At 35.0% G+C, this 14497-nt stretch overlaps 1 protein-coding gene across 3 annotated transcripts in view; it reads left to right on the forward strand.

Annotated features, from left to right (window-relative positions):
- The window catches only part of LOC112042854 (intermembrane lipid transfer protein Vps13), a 58952-nt gene extending 55416 nt beyond the window's left edge, over positions 1-3536 (forward strand). For all 3 annotated transcript variants that reach the window (XM_024078029.2, XM_024078028.2, XM_024078030.2), the window contains one exon: positions 188-3536. In XM_024078029.2, coding sequence (XP_023933797.2) covers positions 188-385 — 198 coding nt within the window. In that variant the 3' untranslated portion in view covers positions 386-3536. The remainder of the gene's footprint in view (positions 1-187) is intronic.
- Positions 3537-14497: the final 10961 nt, after the last annotated feature.

Here is a 14497-nt window from a genome sequence, read left to right on the forward strand (position 1 = left end):
TTCACCCCCTTGGGGGTAGAATTGATCAAAATCCTTTCTTAACGGATGCCTACGTCATAATATGAAATTTGGCATGCTACCTGCAGCTCGAGCCGTCCAGTGGTTTGGGCTGTGCGTTGATAGATCACAATGTCAGTCAGTCACCCTTGAGTTTTATATATTTAGATTATTTTAATTATTTCTACAGATAGTGTGGACGTACTTGTGGTCGGAGATACCCGAAGTGCCGACAGCGGTCGCGAAAGGTGTTTACATACCGACGGCTAAAAAGAAGCTTCTGGGAATGTTCCCGAGTTCGGGCTCCGGCAAAGTGATATTCCTGTACGACGAACAACAGAAGAAGTTTCTACTGGCGCAGTGCGAGCGGCTCATGCGGCCGCGTTGACATGAGTCCGTAGAAAGGATGACCCCAACAGAGTGGCTGGGTGAATTCTTTCTACTTGTATTCGATTATCGCACCGCGTTTCTCACTTTCGCCTATCACCTTAACATGCATCATTTTAACCCCAAGGGATTTCGCTGAACAACTTTGTTTGCAGTAACAGTCGTTTAACAATCGACCGGGCTTATTTTGGCTGAATAACTTTGTTTGCAGATTCAGTTATTGAACAATAAATTTATTATCTAGCAAAGTTTGGCTGAATAATTTTGCTTGCAGAATCAGTAATTGAACAATAGGCTGAAGCAAATTATGGCTGAATAACTGTTTGCAGATTCAGTTATTTAATAATAATCGATCGGACAAATTAATACAAACTTTTCTTGAATATTCAGCTATCTAATAATCGACTGGGAAAATATTTTATTACCAAAAGACGCCCGGGAATTCATCTGAGTGGAATTCATTTTTTCTTTTTATTATTTTACTATCTGTATCTGATCTTAATTGTACAAATAGGTTTATTTTACGTGCCTAATATTTATTGTATTTATTTTATTAATAATAAACTTATATTATTGCCTGGTCGAATTGTTTGTATAGCGCATAAACGTTAATAATCTCGCTACAACAGCGAATATTGGTAGTAATTATGCATTATGTAGTTTTTTTTTACAAAATGGCTGTTTGTATGAGTTATTATGTAAAACTTTTTATTATATTTTTTTACTATACAAATATTTAGTAAGGTTGCTACACGATTAGAAGGCTGTTCTGACAGGGATATAATATTTTCACTGTATTTTTGCCATATGGAGACAAACAAAAATTATTTAATTTATTAAATCCATGTTATTTATTTTTTAACGTATGACGTATACGTTTAATGGCATTATTTCTTTTAAGGTTGAATAATTTTTTTTTTAATTAAATATACGTGATTTAAGTCAGAACAGTCTTGTTATGTTTGTTTATTAGTATGAAGGCGGTTATATACCTTTTCTTAATCTTTTTTATAAATTATATGAGTATGAACCTAGAATACTTAGGATTATAACTCGAATTACCTCACTCAATGGAATATTATTACGAATATTATGATATATGTATAAATTTTTGTTTTACATTGTCAAGTCGTTTCTTACAAAGCCATATTGTATTTAAGTGTAAATGGTTAAATGTGAAAAAACACCAACTAGCAGTTTAGTATTAAATAAACAAATCCAGAGGATCTTAAATCGACACTAGTATATTAGTACAACTTAAAATAAATTGCTAAGTTGTCGTATAAAAATTACTCGAATAAAATATTACCTCCTTAAATTTATTTCATATGTAAAATAGTCCACCAATTTTCATTGTTAATAGGTTATTTGTGAATAATTTGTTTTCACATTATACCAGTGCCTTAGACCAGTGCGTATATAAGATATTGTTCATTTATATAAGATGTTTAGGTTTACGGATGAGTGTTAACATTGTATTTTGTGAATTGTTATTTTTGTTTGCAAATTTTAATATGGTGTTACATTTTAAAAAAATACTTCAGTTATAGTTGTCAATTAGAGTCGGTTCCCATTTTTTGGCTAGCGGGCTGGAATTATGTTCTAGTGATGGAACCTGGCAAAAAAGAGTAGAAATTAATAGGGGTGACACTATCGACAATATGGCAACACCAACACGAGAAACGTAAACGTAATCATAACAACATAACCTTCAAAGTCGACAGAATAATTACGAAAACACTTATTAAAAACTTTAAAAACATGTAAATTTTGTAAATTACTTCAGAGCTCAACATTTATAGTACTCTAAAATAATAACAAACCAGTCATCTCAGCCGTTCTTCGGTAAACATTGTCCAGATCCGACAACAACGTTTTGGCTTCGAATTCTGCTAGACATCTCTTACAAAGGTGATATATAATTTGGCGGGTGCCACTACGGATTGTTATATTCATCTTGTGCCACAATAATATTAGTTCACTGCTGATTTCCCACAATCTATTAATTTCGTAAATAATCCCGAGACTTTTGACATCATAGACACAACTGACAAGTTGAACAGTGTTGTAAGAGGAAAATAGTTCCGTTTCTAATTTTTTTTGCCAAGCTGTACTATATTTTGTGTCGGACTGGTGTACAAATGGTGAATAGTTTGTCATTGTCATTGGAACATCAGATTATAATCCGGACTCGACAGCAGACAAATGGAAACCCGTGGTAAAAGCTTATAATGTTAGATTATTTATAATCTTATATATGTGTTTGAATACCACTAGTATAACAAAGAATCTGTTAAGTTTATTTTTAATAATAAATATACCTTTTGGGACATGATACTCTTAATTACTGGGGACGCTTATGACGATATAATAATTACGGTCTGTCTAATAGGCTAGTTGACGCTTTTTTACATGGTCTTAATTTGTTCATTATCGTTCTACGAGATTGAAAAAAGTTTTAAATATTTTCTTTTGACAATACATAAACGCCTGTCAGCCACGATGGTCTGTATTTCAATTGTTTCATGAGTTGTCACATTAACAAATTCTTTTACAAACAGCGTTCGACAAAAGTTTGAAGTTTAGTACCTCACGTAACATTGTGACGTCACAAAATGGACGACAGCGTTTTTAACGTTTGGAAAATTTGAAAAAATATAATATTTCGGACTCGTATTCCATGAAATGAATATTGTTTTTTTTTAATACGAGTCAACTACCCTATTTTGGGTTAAAGTCGTACCTGGTACGCGAGTATCATTTTCTTAATATGGCTGATATTATATATTTAATTGTATGTAATAACAATATTTAAATTACACCAAGTGAGATTTCTTCCGGTTTTGTAAAACTTATATTTTTGATATGTTTTTGTGCCTACAATGAAGGGCATACTTGGGGTGCTTTTTTTAAATGGATTATAGTGTTGTTGTTTGTTAACTTTTGCGTGCTTTGACGTAAATGAAGGAAACAGCTATTTGCGTGTGACCCTGAGTATGTCTCATCGTGAATGTTTATTAGATTTATAAACAATTTTTTATATCTACTAACTATTGCTTAGTGCACTTTACTTGTTTTTATTGTATTTTTTTGTCTTGTCAAAAGCTTATGTATAGCCCCTTTTTGATTGATATTATATGATTACAAGTAAATGCATGTGTCTTTATTTGTACCTACAAATATTTAAACTAAGTTAGTGCTGATCAATATTAAAAAACCCTGACAAATAGCTGAGTTTGTTTTGGGTTCTTCTCGGACTAAGGCGCGTTTGGCAGTTTGCCTATTACCGAGCTTCTGAGTTTGAATTCTCTGTGTTGAGTCTGGCTTTCTTAAGAGAAATTCTCAGTAGCAGCTCGGAGACGAAAATTTCGGAGACGTTGATGCATTTTATATTTTTTAGCGATAATATGACTGTCTATTCTCTACCAACTCTTAACGAAGCAGTGTGGTGTGTCGTAAACTTTAGGAACCCTTGCTCCTGCAAGAGAAAGATGGCCAGTGTTCTGTAGCGGGCAATTAATATAAGGGCGATGATGATACATAAAGAATACGTAAAATAAACTCGACTCGACTAAAGTTGTCAATGCTACAATCAAAAAGAGTTGTAAAGCACTTTATATCCAAACAATAAAAGGGATATTCTGGAGGAAGGCTTACGTTGTCACTGTTACGATTATTTTAATGACGTTAAAATTTAAGATAGGCTCATTAAACATAGCATTTAATCCTAGCTACATAGGTAACTCAAGGTTATACATTAAAAACATGTCTTTACAATATTGAAATGAAAAAAACTTGGGATTTTCTAGTGATCAGGAAAGATTACTTAACCATTTGTCCAATAAGGCAGTCTTGTACGAGCAAGAATACACTAGCCGTAGCGTAATCATTCAGGGCCATAACCTAGAGGCCTATTTTGTTAAAAAGTTCATATGTAGGTATAAAAGAAAATCGTGTTAGTTACACTATTTATAACTCAAGAATGGCGGAAAATTTGTGGGGAGGTAGTTTAGAACCAGGAGACAGACATAGGATACTTAGGGTAGGGCTAGAGAAAAAGTGCACATAAGTCAAAGTGAAACCGTTTTCATCTAATTTGTTCTTACCAGGATCACGATCTTCAATAATGAAGGAATGACTGCAGAGAGAGAGAGTTTAATAATAATCTGAGGTATTTAGTTATAATTGTCCAGTTTGTCTAGGTTTTGTGGAAATCGGTTGATAGGTAGGTATGCCGTATGTCTCAGTAGATGTCTAAGGCGGAATCAATTGTTCGTAGAACACTTTTCTATAAAATTTTACCTACCTTCATAGGAAGATGTGTCAGTAAAGTTGGTATCTACTACTCGTGCATATAATAAGTAAACACACGATTTCCCTGAGTATATTTCCCTATAATCTAAGATCTCACCGAGTTGAATATTGTTTTTGTTACCTATAGTATATTAAAAAAGGTTTGTCACATACAATTTTATTGTTTTTGAATTTTTTTACAAGTAGGTAAGTACAGGGCCGGCCCGTCCATACAGCGAACGGAGCAGTCGCTCCAGGCGCCAAATCATAGAGAGCGCCTAAATGATAATCCTAGTCAACCGTAGACGGTACTGCGCCTGATTTTCAATTGACCCAGAGTATGGTCGAGATCTTTGCGTCTCATTCCTACTTTACACTCATAATTTGGTATAGGTATCTACATATTATTAGGAGCAAACAGGAGAGGCGCCATAATTGGATCTCGCTCCATTTTAAAATTTACTTCGGGCCGGCGCTGGGTAAGTAGATATAGTAGATAAGCTCTACCGTTTCTAAACAATCACAAATCATGAGAAAAGAGGGACTCATAAATAAAACGAAAGCCTTTCACTATTGCTTGAGGAATGTTCCATAAAGTGACAGTTCCCCTAAGATTTCTACTTGGGTCTCAAATCCGCTCTGACTAGCTTAATCATTGGCGGATCTAGGATTATTTCCTGGGTTGCGGCCCCCGACATCAAGTCTTATTAGTATCATAATAGAATTCCATATCAGTAGACCAAAATCCTAGGGTGTGCACATGTCGATTCTAGAGTGGACACGGCTACCACCACCAGCAATACAGCAATACAGCTATACCACCGGCTCAAGCCATCTAAGCGTCTCGGACGATTATTACTTACTTTGGCGCTTAAATGCGGCGTGAATTGGAGCAGCGTGGTGGGTCTAAGCTCTATATCGCCTCTACTATACGGATCCCGCCCGACCCTGAGTAAAATGGACTGATAATGACAATCATTTATACATACATGAAAGTTTGTAATTGTTTGTTTATAACCGTTTGCCTCACCCTATTACACTTTTCGTAACGCATTCACCACCATACACCATAAGTCAAACGTGCGTTAATTCAAGGTTTCATAAGAAAACTCTATGAGAATTTGTTATGTGATGTGAGATCTGGTACTATATGTCGTACCTACCTACTTAGGCAATTTTTTTAATGAATTTAAGTGCGATACATGTCCATAGAAGGTAATTGGTCTGAGAAATAAACGTATCTCGGTACTGCTGGGCCTGTAGCCATATAGCACGTCGATTCTCTTTTTCTTTTTCTACAAACGTTAACGCTTCGAAAATTAAAAAAATGTATGAATTAAGAATGACATTCATGATCGACAGGTCACGTGATTAAGTCGTCTTTCCCATACATTTTGTTAGGCCCTGGTATCGTATACATAAAGTCAGTAGGTAGATACTTACCTAATAAACTTTTTTTCACCTAGGTATATTAGCTCTAATAACACGTATTTTTAAATAAACAAAACGAAAACTAAAGCTTACCTTTAAACCCTTGCTTCGTAATACCATACTTTGTGTAAATTCTATAACCCTTTAAATTAGGCATCCCTAATTTATTTTCATTTGAACGTCGCCGCTTTTCTTCGGTCGAAGGAGGCAGTTTCCAGTAAAATTTACATCATCTAATTAAAATCATTGCCTAATTTGAATTTCGCTTTAGGCGTGTTCATCGGCTACTTAGATTAATAAAGGCAATTAAATAGTAATATAATTACCTAAATGAGTGAATAATTATTAATTCAGTAGAGAGAACGGCTTAGATAAAATACCGCTATTGTAAATTGTACATCCTACAGTAAAATTTTGTTTTATTCCATTAAATATGAAAAGAGAAAACTTGACGGAAGCACTTATTTAATCATGAACTAGTGAAGGATTATATTTGCGTGAATTTCTGTTTTACAAAAAAAATGCTGGTAAAAAACGTATAATAGCGATAAGCCAAAACTGCCTGTCTGTCCAGGGTGTAATGATGGACGGAGTGAAGAATAAAAAAACTGATTTTATTCCTTTGTTACTTGTAATGACGGCCTCCGTGGCGCAGTGGTATGCGCGGTGGATTTACAAAACGGAGGTCCTGGGTTCGATCCCCGGCTGGACAAATTGAGATTTTCTTAATTGGTCCAGGTCTGGCTGGTGGGAGGCTTCGGCCGTGGCTAGTTACCACCCTACCGGCAAAGACGTACCGCCAAGCGATTTAGCGTTCCGGTACGATGCCGTGTAGAAACCGAAAGGGGTGTGGATTTTCATCCTCCTCCTTACGAGTTAGCCCGCTTCCATCTAAGACTACATCATCGCTTACCATCAGGTGAGATAGTAGTCAACGGCTAACTTGTAAACAATAAAAAAAAAAAAATACGTTATTTTTGTTTAATTAATGCATTTACTTAAACCACAATTATACAAAAATAACGTCCGTGTTATTATATTTGAGTGACGTGAACGACACACTTTGTCTTTTTATTTAATTAAGTAGATATTCCATTCATAACGGGAGACGGATCTTAATAAAAAGTCTCGTATAACTTACAAATAATTTTTCAAGTGGGGTGAGGGGCAACGATCCTGTTTAGTAGAAGACTCACGTGAATCAATCAAGATGTCAACCTTCTAATACTTATTATACCGTTAAGAAGATGCCGGGAGCGGGGGATGACCCGTTACATTTTATTTATGAAAGTAATATTGCCTAAGAATAAGTGGGAGGGTGGGTAATAAAATGAAATCTTGTTTATTACTTTTATTTTGACTAACAGCCATTTAATATATCAAAGTATGAAGAATTTGTTATGTAGGTATACTCCGACCTGAAACAAAAATGTCAATAATTATAATTTTTTTTTACTTATTTAAACGCGTTTTCTTCAAGAGGACCACCATATTTCATGAAAAGCCCTTTATAATATTTTATTGTAATTCAGTATAAAAATAACTGAATGCTTAAAGTAAGTACCTATCATCATCATCATTATCAACCCATATTTGGCTCACTGCTGAGCTCGAGTCTCCTCTCGGAATGAGACTGGTTTGGCCTTAGTCCACCAAGCTGGCCCAATGTGGATTGGCAGACTTCACACATGCAGAAAATTAAGAAAATTCTCAGGTATGCATGTTTCCTCACGTTGTTTGTTTCCTCACGTTGTTTTTTTGTTCATCGTTTGAGACATGTGATTTTTAATTTCTTAAAATGCACATAACTGAAAATTGGAGGTGCATACCCAAGACCGGATTCGAACCTAAGCCCTCCGGAATCGAAGGCAAAAGTCAAAGGTCACTGGGCTCTAGTCCGATGTAGGATTTAAACTCAGAATCAAACTTTTAATCCAAAGACCATTTCAGTAGTTCCGTTTAATCCTCAATAGTGCACTGAAAAGGACCCAAACTTGCGCAGTGAGAACTATTGTCCTGTTCACTACGATGTTCACAATATTGTTTATATTAAAAAAATGAATGAGCCCATACAGTGATCTAATCCATGCGCAGGAAGACGAGGGAAAAGGCCTGTACTTAAATATATCTACCTAACGGCGAGGTACCGGTAGGTAGCCCATGCCGCGTGCTATCGTCAGATCGATGCAGATCCGCCGCTTCGATGCACAGCCTCTATTTATAGGAAGTAGCCGTCAACTAAGTATATTTAATAATTTATTAAACGACAGCTAATTAGCTTTAAACTTCAGTTTGAAATGTTATTATAGGTTTTACGTAACCGTAGCTTGTTTTGTTGATAATAAGATAAAAACTACAAAAACAACAGATAAAAATATGAGGACGTACAATATAAACTACCCAAATAATGGAAAACATCCATGTTCATTTGTGACAATCGAACCCATGACCTTAGATGAAGAAGGCAAGGTGGCAGTGGGCAGTTTTTATTTTTTATCTTCCTGGGATAGCGGTGATTTCTGTAAGTGGTAGTGTTATGAGTGGTAGGTCTAGATTCGTAACCCAGAGAAGGCGTTAATCACACTGATTATTCATATAAAGCACAAGCATGTTTGTTCCTCCTTTACGCTGTGGCTACTGAAGCGATTTGGCTTGGAAATAGATTTTATTTTGGATTAATACAAAGGTTACTTTTCATCGGGGAAAAATCCATGGTTCCTGCATGATTTGTGAAAAACTGAATTTCATGCGGACGAAGGTTTATCTTTTTTTTATTAATATAAATAATAATATAGTTTTAGTTTCAACTCGATTTAAAGGGTTTTGACAGACGACATACAGTTAGACAAACAGGAATTTGTTTTGTTCTTTTGAGATACGGTACCCTAAAAACACAAGTTTCATAAAAAATATGACCAATTTTCAGGTCGTTTATTCTAACGTACGAGTAGGTAGATGTGTAGGCAAACTAAATTAAGCAATCGCTCAATCACCGGCTGAGCCGATGTGTGTTAAAGCAAAAAAGGACGTAAAAAAATCATATTTCTTCGCAGTCTCTTGATAATTTTTTTGTAAAGGTATTTCATCTACATCTCTTATTAAACGGCCAAATTTCATATACCTACTCGTATCAAAGCTTAGATTATTAACAATTTCTTTAAATAAGCTAGAATCATTTTTTTGATTTTTGACTCGTCTGAGCAATGAAACTGTGAGGCTCTTTGTAGTTAGAAGGTTTAGGGAACAGATTGTAAATAATTATTATCCACGACTGAAAAATTAATCGTACTTTCGAGAATAATGAGACTTACTTCTAATTTTTTTTTTAATTATAGGTATGTTTTGTTTGTTGTCCTTGTTTATTTGCCGCGTGGTACATTTCAAGTAAATATAATTATTTAGATTTTCAGTTTATAATCATGAAATAACATGATTCGTTTGCAATTATATCTTACCACTATAAACTGGGTATTCTTACACTATGTTGGGACGTTTATGCTTTGATTTAATATCAAAAAGCAACATTAGGCAAAACCTGTACACAGCATACGGCTTTACGAGTGTGAAACTATAATATTCAACACATTACCCGTTTAACTCTGTAAGTCTTATTGGATTGTAGGACATAGCACGCAATGTATTAGACACATACATAAATCTGGTAATGTTTGGTAATTAAATACGGTAAGAGAGTTAATGCGTATTTTGATGGGATTAAGTTATTGACCATTAAAATCACTTTATGTTTCAGCTACGAATGTTGTTGGGAAAACATAAAACGTACTTTTGTAGCTACATGTGCCTATACGAATACCTTACAGCCTACAGGTATGACATCAGAACATGGAAACAACATTCATAGTCTAATATTATGTAGTCTAACTAGCGGACGCCCGCGAATTCGTCCGCGTGAAACTTTCAACTACCCCTACCCAACTCTACCCCTACCCTACCCTACCCTTCCCTACCCCTACCCCACCCCTACTCTTTCCTGAATTTTCTTTGCTATACACCTCACGGAGTCCGAGACCTTTCCAACGAACGCAAAACCGTGGAAATCGGTTCGTGCGTTCTGGATTTATAGCGTCAGGAAGGAAAACCCGACTTATTTTTATCTAATAGATTACCGAGAACTAGTTTGAATAGTTTTGAAAAAAATACCTTTTCTTATTTTATTCTTCTACTTTTATATTTGTTTAAGTATTTTTTTATCTGTGTATATTTGTGTGTGCACTATAGAATTGAAAAAGGACGTATTTTTCATCTGTGTATATTTGAAATATATTTTTCATCTGTGTAATTTTTTATCTGTGTACATTTGTGTGTGCAATAAAGAATTAAAAAAGGACGTATATCCGTATAGAGAATAGAAAAATTGGCTAAGTAAACTAACGTGTAAGTCAATAGACATGGGCTGTTAAAGAAATTCGATACAATATATCTACCTACACAGATAAAACAGTTCTTTCTCTTGAAATAAAACGTTTGTTTTGTCATTTTGGTAACTTTATACGTATTTGTGGATGTTTCAACTAGTACCTAGTAAGTACCTTCTATTGTAAGCCATGAGATTTAAAATCTCTACTGCGGCAGAAAGTTTTCAAAATTCGAACCCACTATTGGCATGCATCCAATCATACCTGTAAATACCATCAGGCCAGTAAAGATGGTGAGAGGCTTCGGTCGTGGTTAGTTACCACCCTAACGGCAAAGACGTACCGCCAAGCGATTTAGCGTTCCGGTACGATATCATGTAGAATATTATTAATTAATTATTAATACTCAATTTCAATTCATTTGAGTCTTGATAGTTCAATTCATTTGAGTCGTGTTAACCAAACAAAAAAGTTGGAAGTTATGTCAACTTTTAGTTTAACCCAACATTACTTCTTCCATAAGTAACTACTATAGGCAACATTGGATTATGGATCGTTGTGACTTTGATAGCTTTGAAGATAGAAAGTTTCAAGGGTCCAAACTTTTCTAGTATAAAATCTTTTTAACAAAAAATTGACCCGACTTCAAAGATGCATTACTCTAAAACGCGAAAAATAACATCGTACCTATGTCCTTTCTGTTAATCGGTTTGAAGGTTTTATAATAGTTTTTTGGCACGACACTAGACTCTTAACAAAAATTACCTCTTAAAACCTTCATATTTTACAAACGGAACACTAAATCGAGAAAAAAATTAGAAATTCCCTCATATCTTTCAAAGACCTAACGAGTTAAAAAATTCATCTACACTTTATATGTCGGGGCGATACATTGAAGAAATATTTTACAAGATTTTATTTAATGACTTTGTTTATATTTTTAATGTGCATACAAAATTACCTACAGATTACAGCTTTCTAGAAGTCATAGTCTCTGCTCTAAACCACGGACAGAACAGACGGACGGACGGATGGACAGACAGGCGAACATGGCTAAACTATTAGAGTTTCTTGTGGACTACGGAACCCTAAAAAGCGGAGGCACTATTCCTGCTGGGCCGTATATATCGTACCGGTTGGCAGGCATGGTTACTATAAAGATACGTATATAAGTTATAGACTATATTAGTATAAGCAACCGTGTGGAGCCGGAGCGGGTCGCTAGTCTTTTATAAAAGGACGAAGCTCTAGGTATTAGAGGCTCTTAAACCATTATACAGATAACAATTCTTAATAACTTTTAACAAGCTTATAAAAATCCTCATAGAAGTATGCATCGACCGTTTCAATTTGTTCGTTCGAATAGTCTTTGTACTCCATGAGACTCATTCGTCTGTTAACAGAGATAAAATTGTTAGCTGTTCAAAAGGAAGTGATCCTTAGAATCATGTAATTAAAGGTCAATTTGGATTGTAAAACCATCAAATGAACTGGAGAAGTGATCTTAAACAGTGAACAAATGAGCAGTGTAAACCTTCTTAGGGACGATGTAAGTGGGTGAGATGACAGGGAAGTATTTTAAGGCCAATATAAAAAGAAGTAAAACACACACTGCACTTAAACTGCCTCTATGGTCCAGATGTTAACCTGATCTGCGTATTTTCATGAAGTATGGTCGTAAAGGACTGAGAAATAATTGATGAAATCATCTTTTTCTACATCCATTTCGTAATATACTCAATATAAAACATCAATTCATACCATAAAGCTATACATCAATACAGATCGTTTGATAATGTTCGTTACTACATGGGTAAGTTTTGAAATAGTTCCATGGCATTGACTACAAAAATTCAGGCTTCCGTATAAGAGACAAAATCTAGGAGGTCACGCCTAGACGACTAAATCGTATAGGCCATGCCCAACGCCCATTATATATTATATACAAAGTTATGTTAATTCTTTTATTTCTTTTATCATAGTCGTTTAAAAAAGTAGTGTATGCCACTGCATGTAATTAGCCATTGTAGCACTCATGCTGTCTATTGTGCAATTTGGCTGCATCATTATATGATAGTGGCATAAATGACGATTTTATATATTCGTAGCATCGTAGCCTCGTAGCAACCGTAGCAAATATACTTTTCTACGAGCTCCTACGAGTTTTGTAGCCTGCTTACTCCACTGCTGGTTAGCGAGTTTAGGGTGATGGTTTTTATTATAATGATCAGAATATTCGAGAAAAAATTCACGTTATTAGTATAAGAGTTATCAGTAGATTAATAAAGTTAAAAAAATACCAAGTGCTGAGTATAGAACTGTTCTGTTTGGCAATGGCAAATTGGTCGAGACAGCGATAAAGCGATCACTAATTGCTTTTTGCGTAAACATTTGCATTCTGATCATTGAAGTGGACTAACATATGTGATTGATGACGGTTCGATGACGCACTGTGAAATATAACTTTTATTTTTATCCCCAAAGTGAGATTCATTATTTTGGATTCCTTTAATTGTTTACTTTTTCTAATACTATTACTAAAAGTTTCTCAGGTATAGTAAGAAGAAAATTCATTTTTTTTCAATAAATAAATATACTTACACAATACATCACTAGCCTTAAAGTAAGCGTATAACCTGTGTTATGAGTACTGAGATTGCGGATTTTATGATATATATTTTTAAACTACATATAAATACTTTTATAACGTATAAATACACTAGAAAACATCCATGCTCATCACAGAAACATTTTCTAGTTGTGGGAGTCGAACCCACGGCCGTGGATGCAGGAAGCAGTGTTACTACCCACGCAGTCACGTCGATAAAATAACAGGTCTATTATTACTGAACTGAGTTGTAAATATTACTCGTACGAGTATGTTAGTTGTTAAGGGTCAGCTCAGAATGGTTCCTTAATTGAAAGTGAAATGACATCAAGCAATTACCTACTTAAGCAATAAATGTAAGTACGAGAACCTCAATTTATGTAAAACTAGCGGATGCCCGCGACTTAGTTTGATTCAGTTTATCACAAACCCGCGGGAACCATAAATTTTTCAGGGTTAAAAAGTAGTCTATGTGTTAATTCAGAGTAAAGTCTATTTCTATTCCAAATTTCAGCCAAATCGCTTTAGAAGCCACCTCGCAATAGAAGAAGAAACGTACACACTTACACACAAACTTTCACCTTTAAAATTTGATACAGCAACTGTTTTCTACAAGCACAACACCAAAGGAAAAGGATATTTAAAAAAATATATAATTTTTTTCTCCATTGTGTACAGTTGCTACTATATGTCGTTATAAAACGGAAGAGACTTCCTTTTATTTATTTGAATAGTTTTTTGTTTACAGTAGCTTCACGTCGCGTTCAGTTGCACCACTTTTCAATTTGTTTGCGATGCCGTCGCTCGCGTGCGATACGCTGCGGTTTCACGGTTTTGTTGCCGTGTGACTATTGAGGGGAATTTTGTAGATACAATGAAATACATTTCCAACTTGTCTATTGTATTTCAGATAGCGGTATATGTACTCGTATGTCATAACAAAAAAATGCCAAACGAGTCGAATTAGAGATCATAATTTTTTTTTAAATTTATACTTTATTACACAAAACAAAAATAATAACAAAGAAAACATAGAAAACAATATGTGCAAAGGCGGTCTTATTGCTTATAGCAATATCTACCAGACAACCTTTGGATAAAGGAATTAATGTAATTAAATCATCAACATCATCATCAACATTAACAAACCATATTTGGCTCACTGTTGAGCACGAGTCTCCTATCAGATTTTAGTGCTTAGTCCGCCATGCTGGCCCAATGCGGATTCACGATATTTCTCTGTCATCGTTTAAGAGACACGTGATATTTAATGTCTTGAAATGCACATAACTGAAAAGTTAGTGGTGCACGCCTCGGACCAGATTCAAACCTACACCCTCCGAATCGAAGGAAAGGGTCACATCCACTGGGCTGTCACGTCAAAATTACAATTTGGAAAATAGTA

The sequence above is a fragment of the Bicyclus anynana genome, chromosome 12 (assembly GCF_947172395.1).
Source record: "Bicyclus anynana chromosome 12, ilBicAnyn1.1, whole genome shotgun sequence".
NCBI lineage: Eukaryota > Metazoa > Arthropoda > Insecta > Lepidoptera > Nymphalidae > Bicyclus > Bicyclus anynana.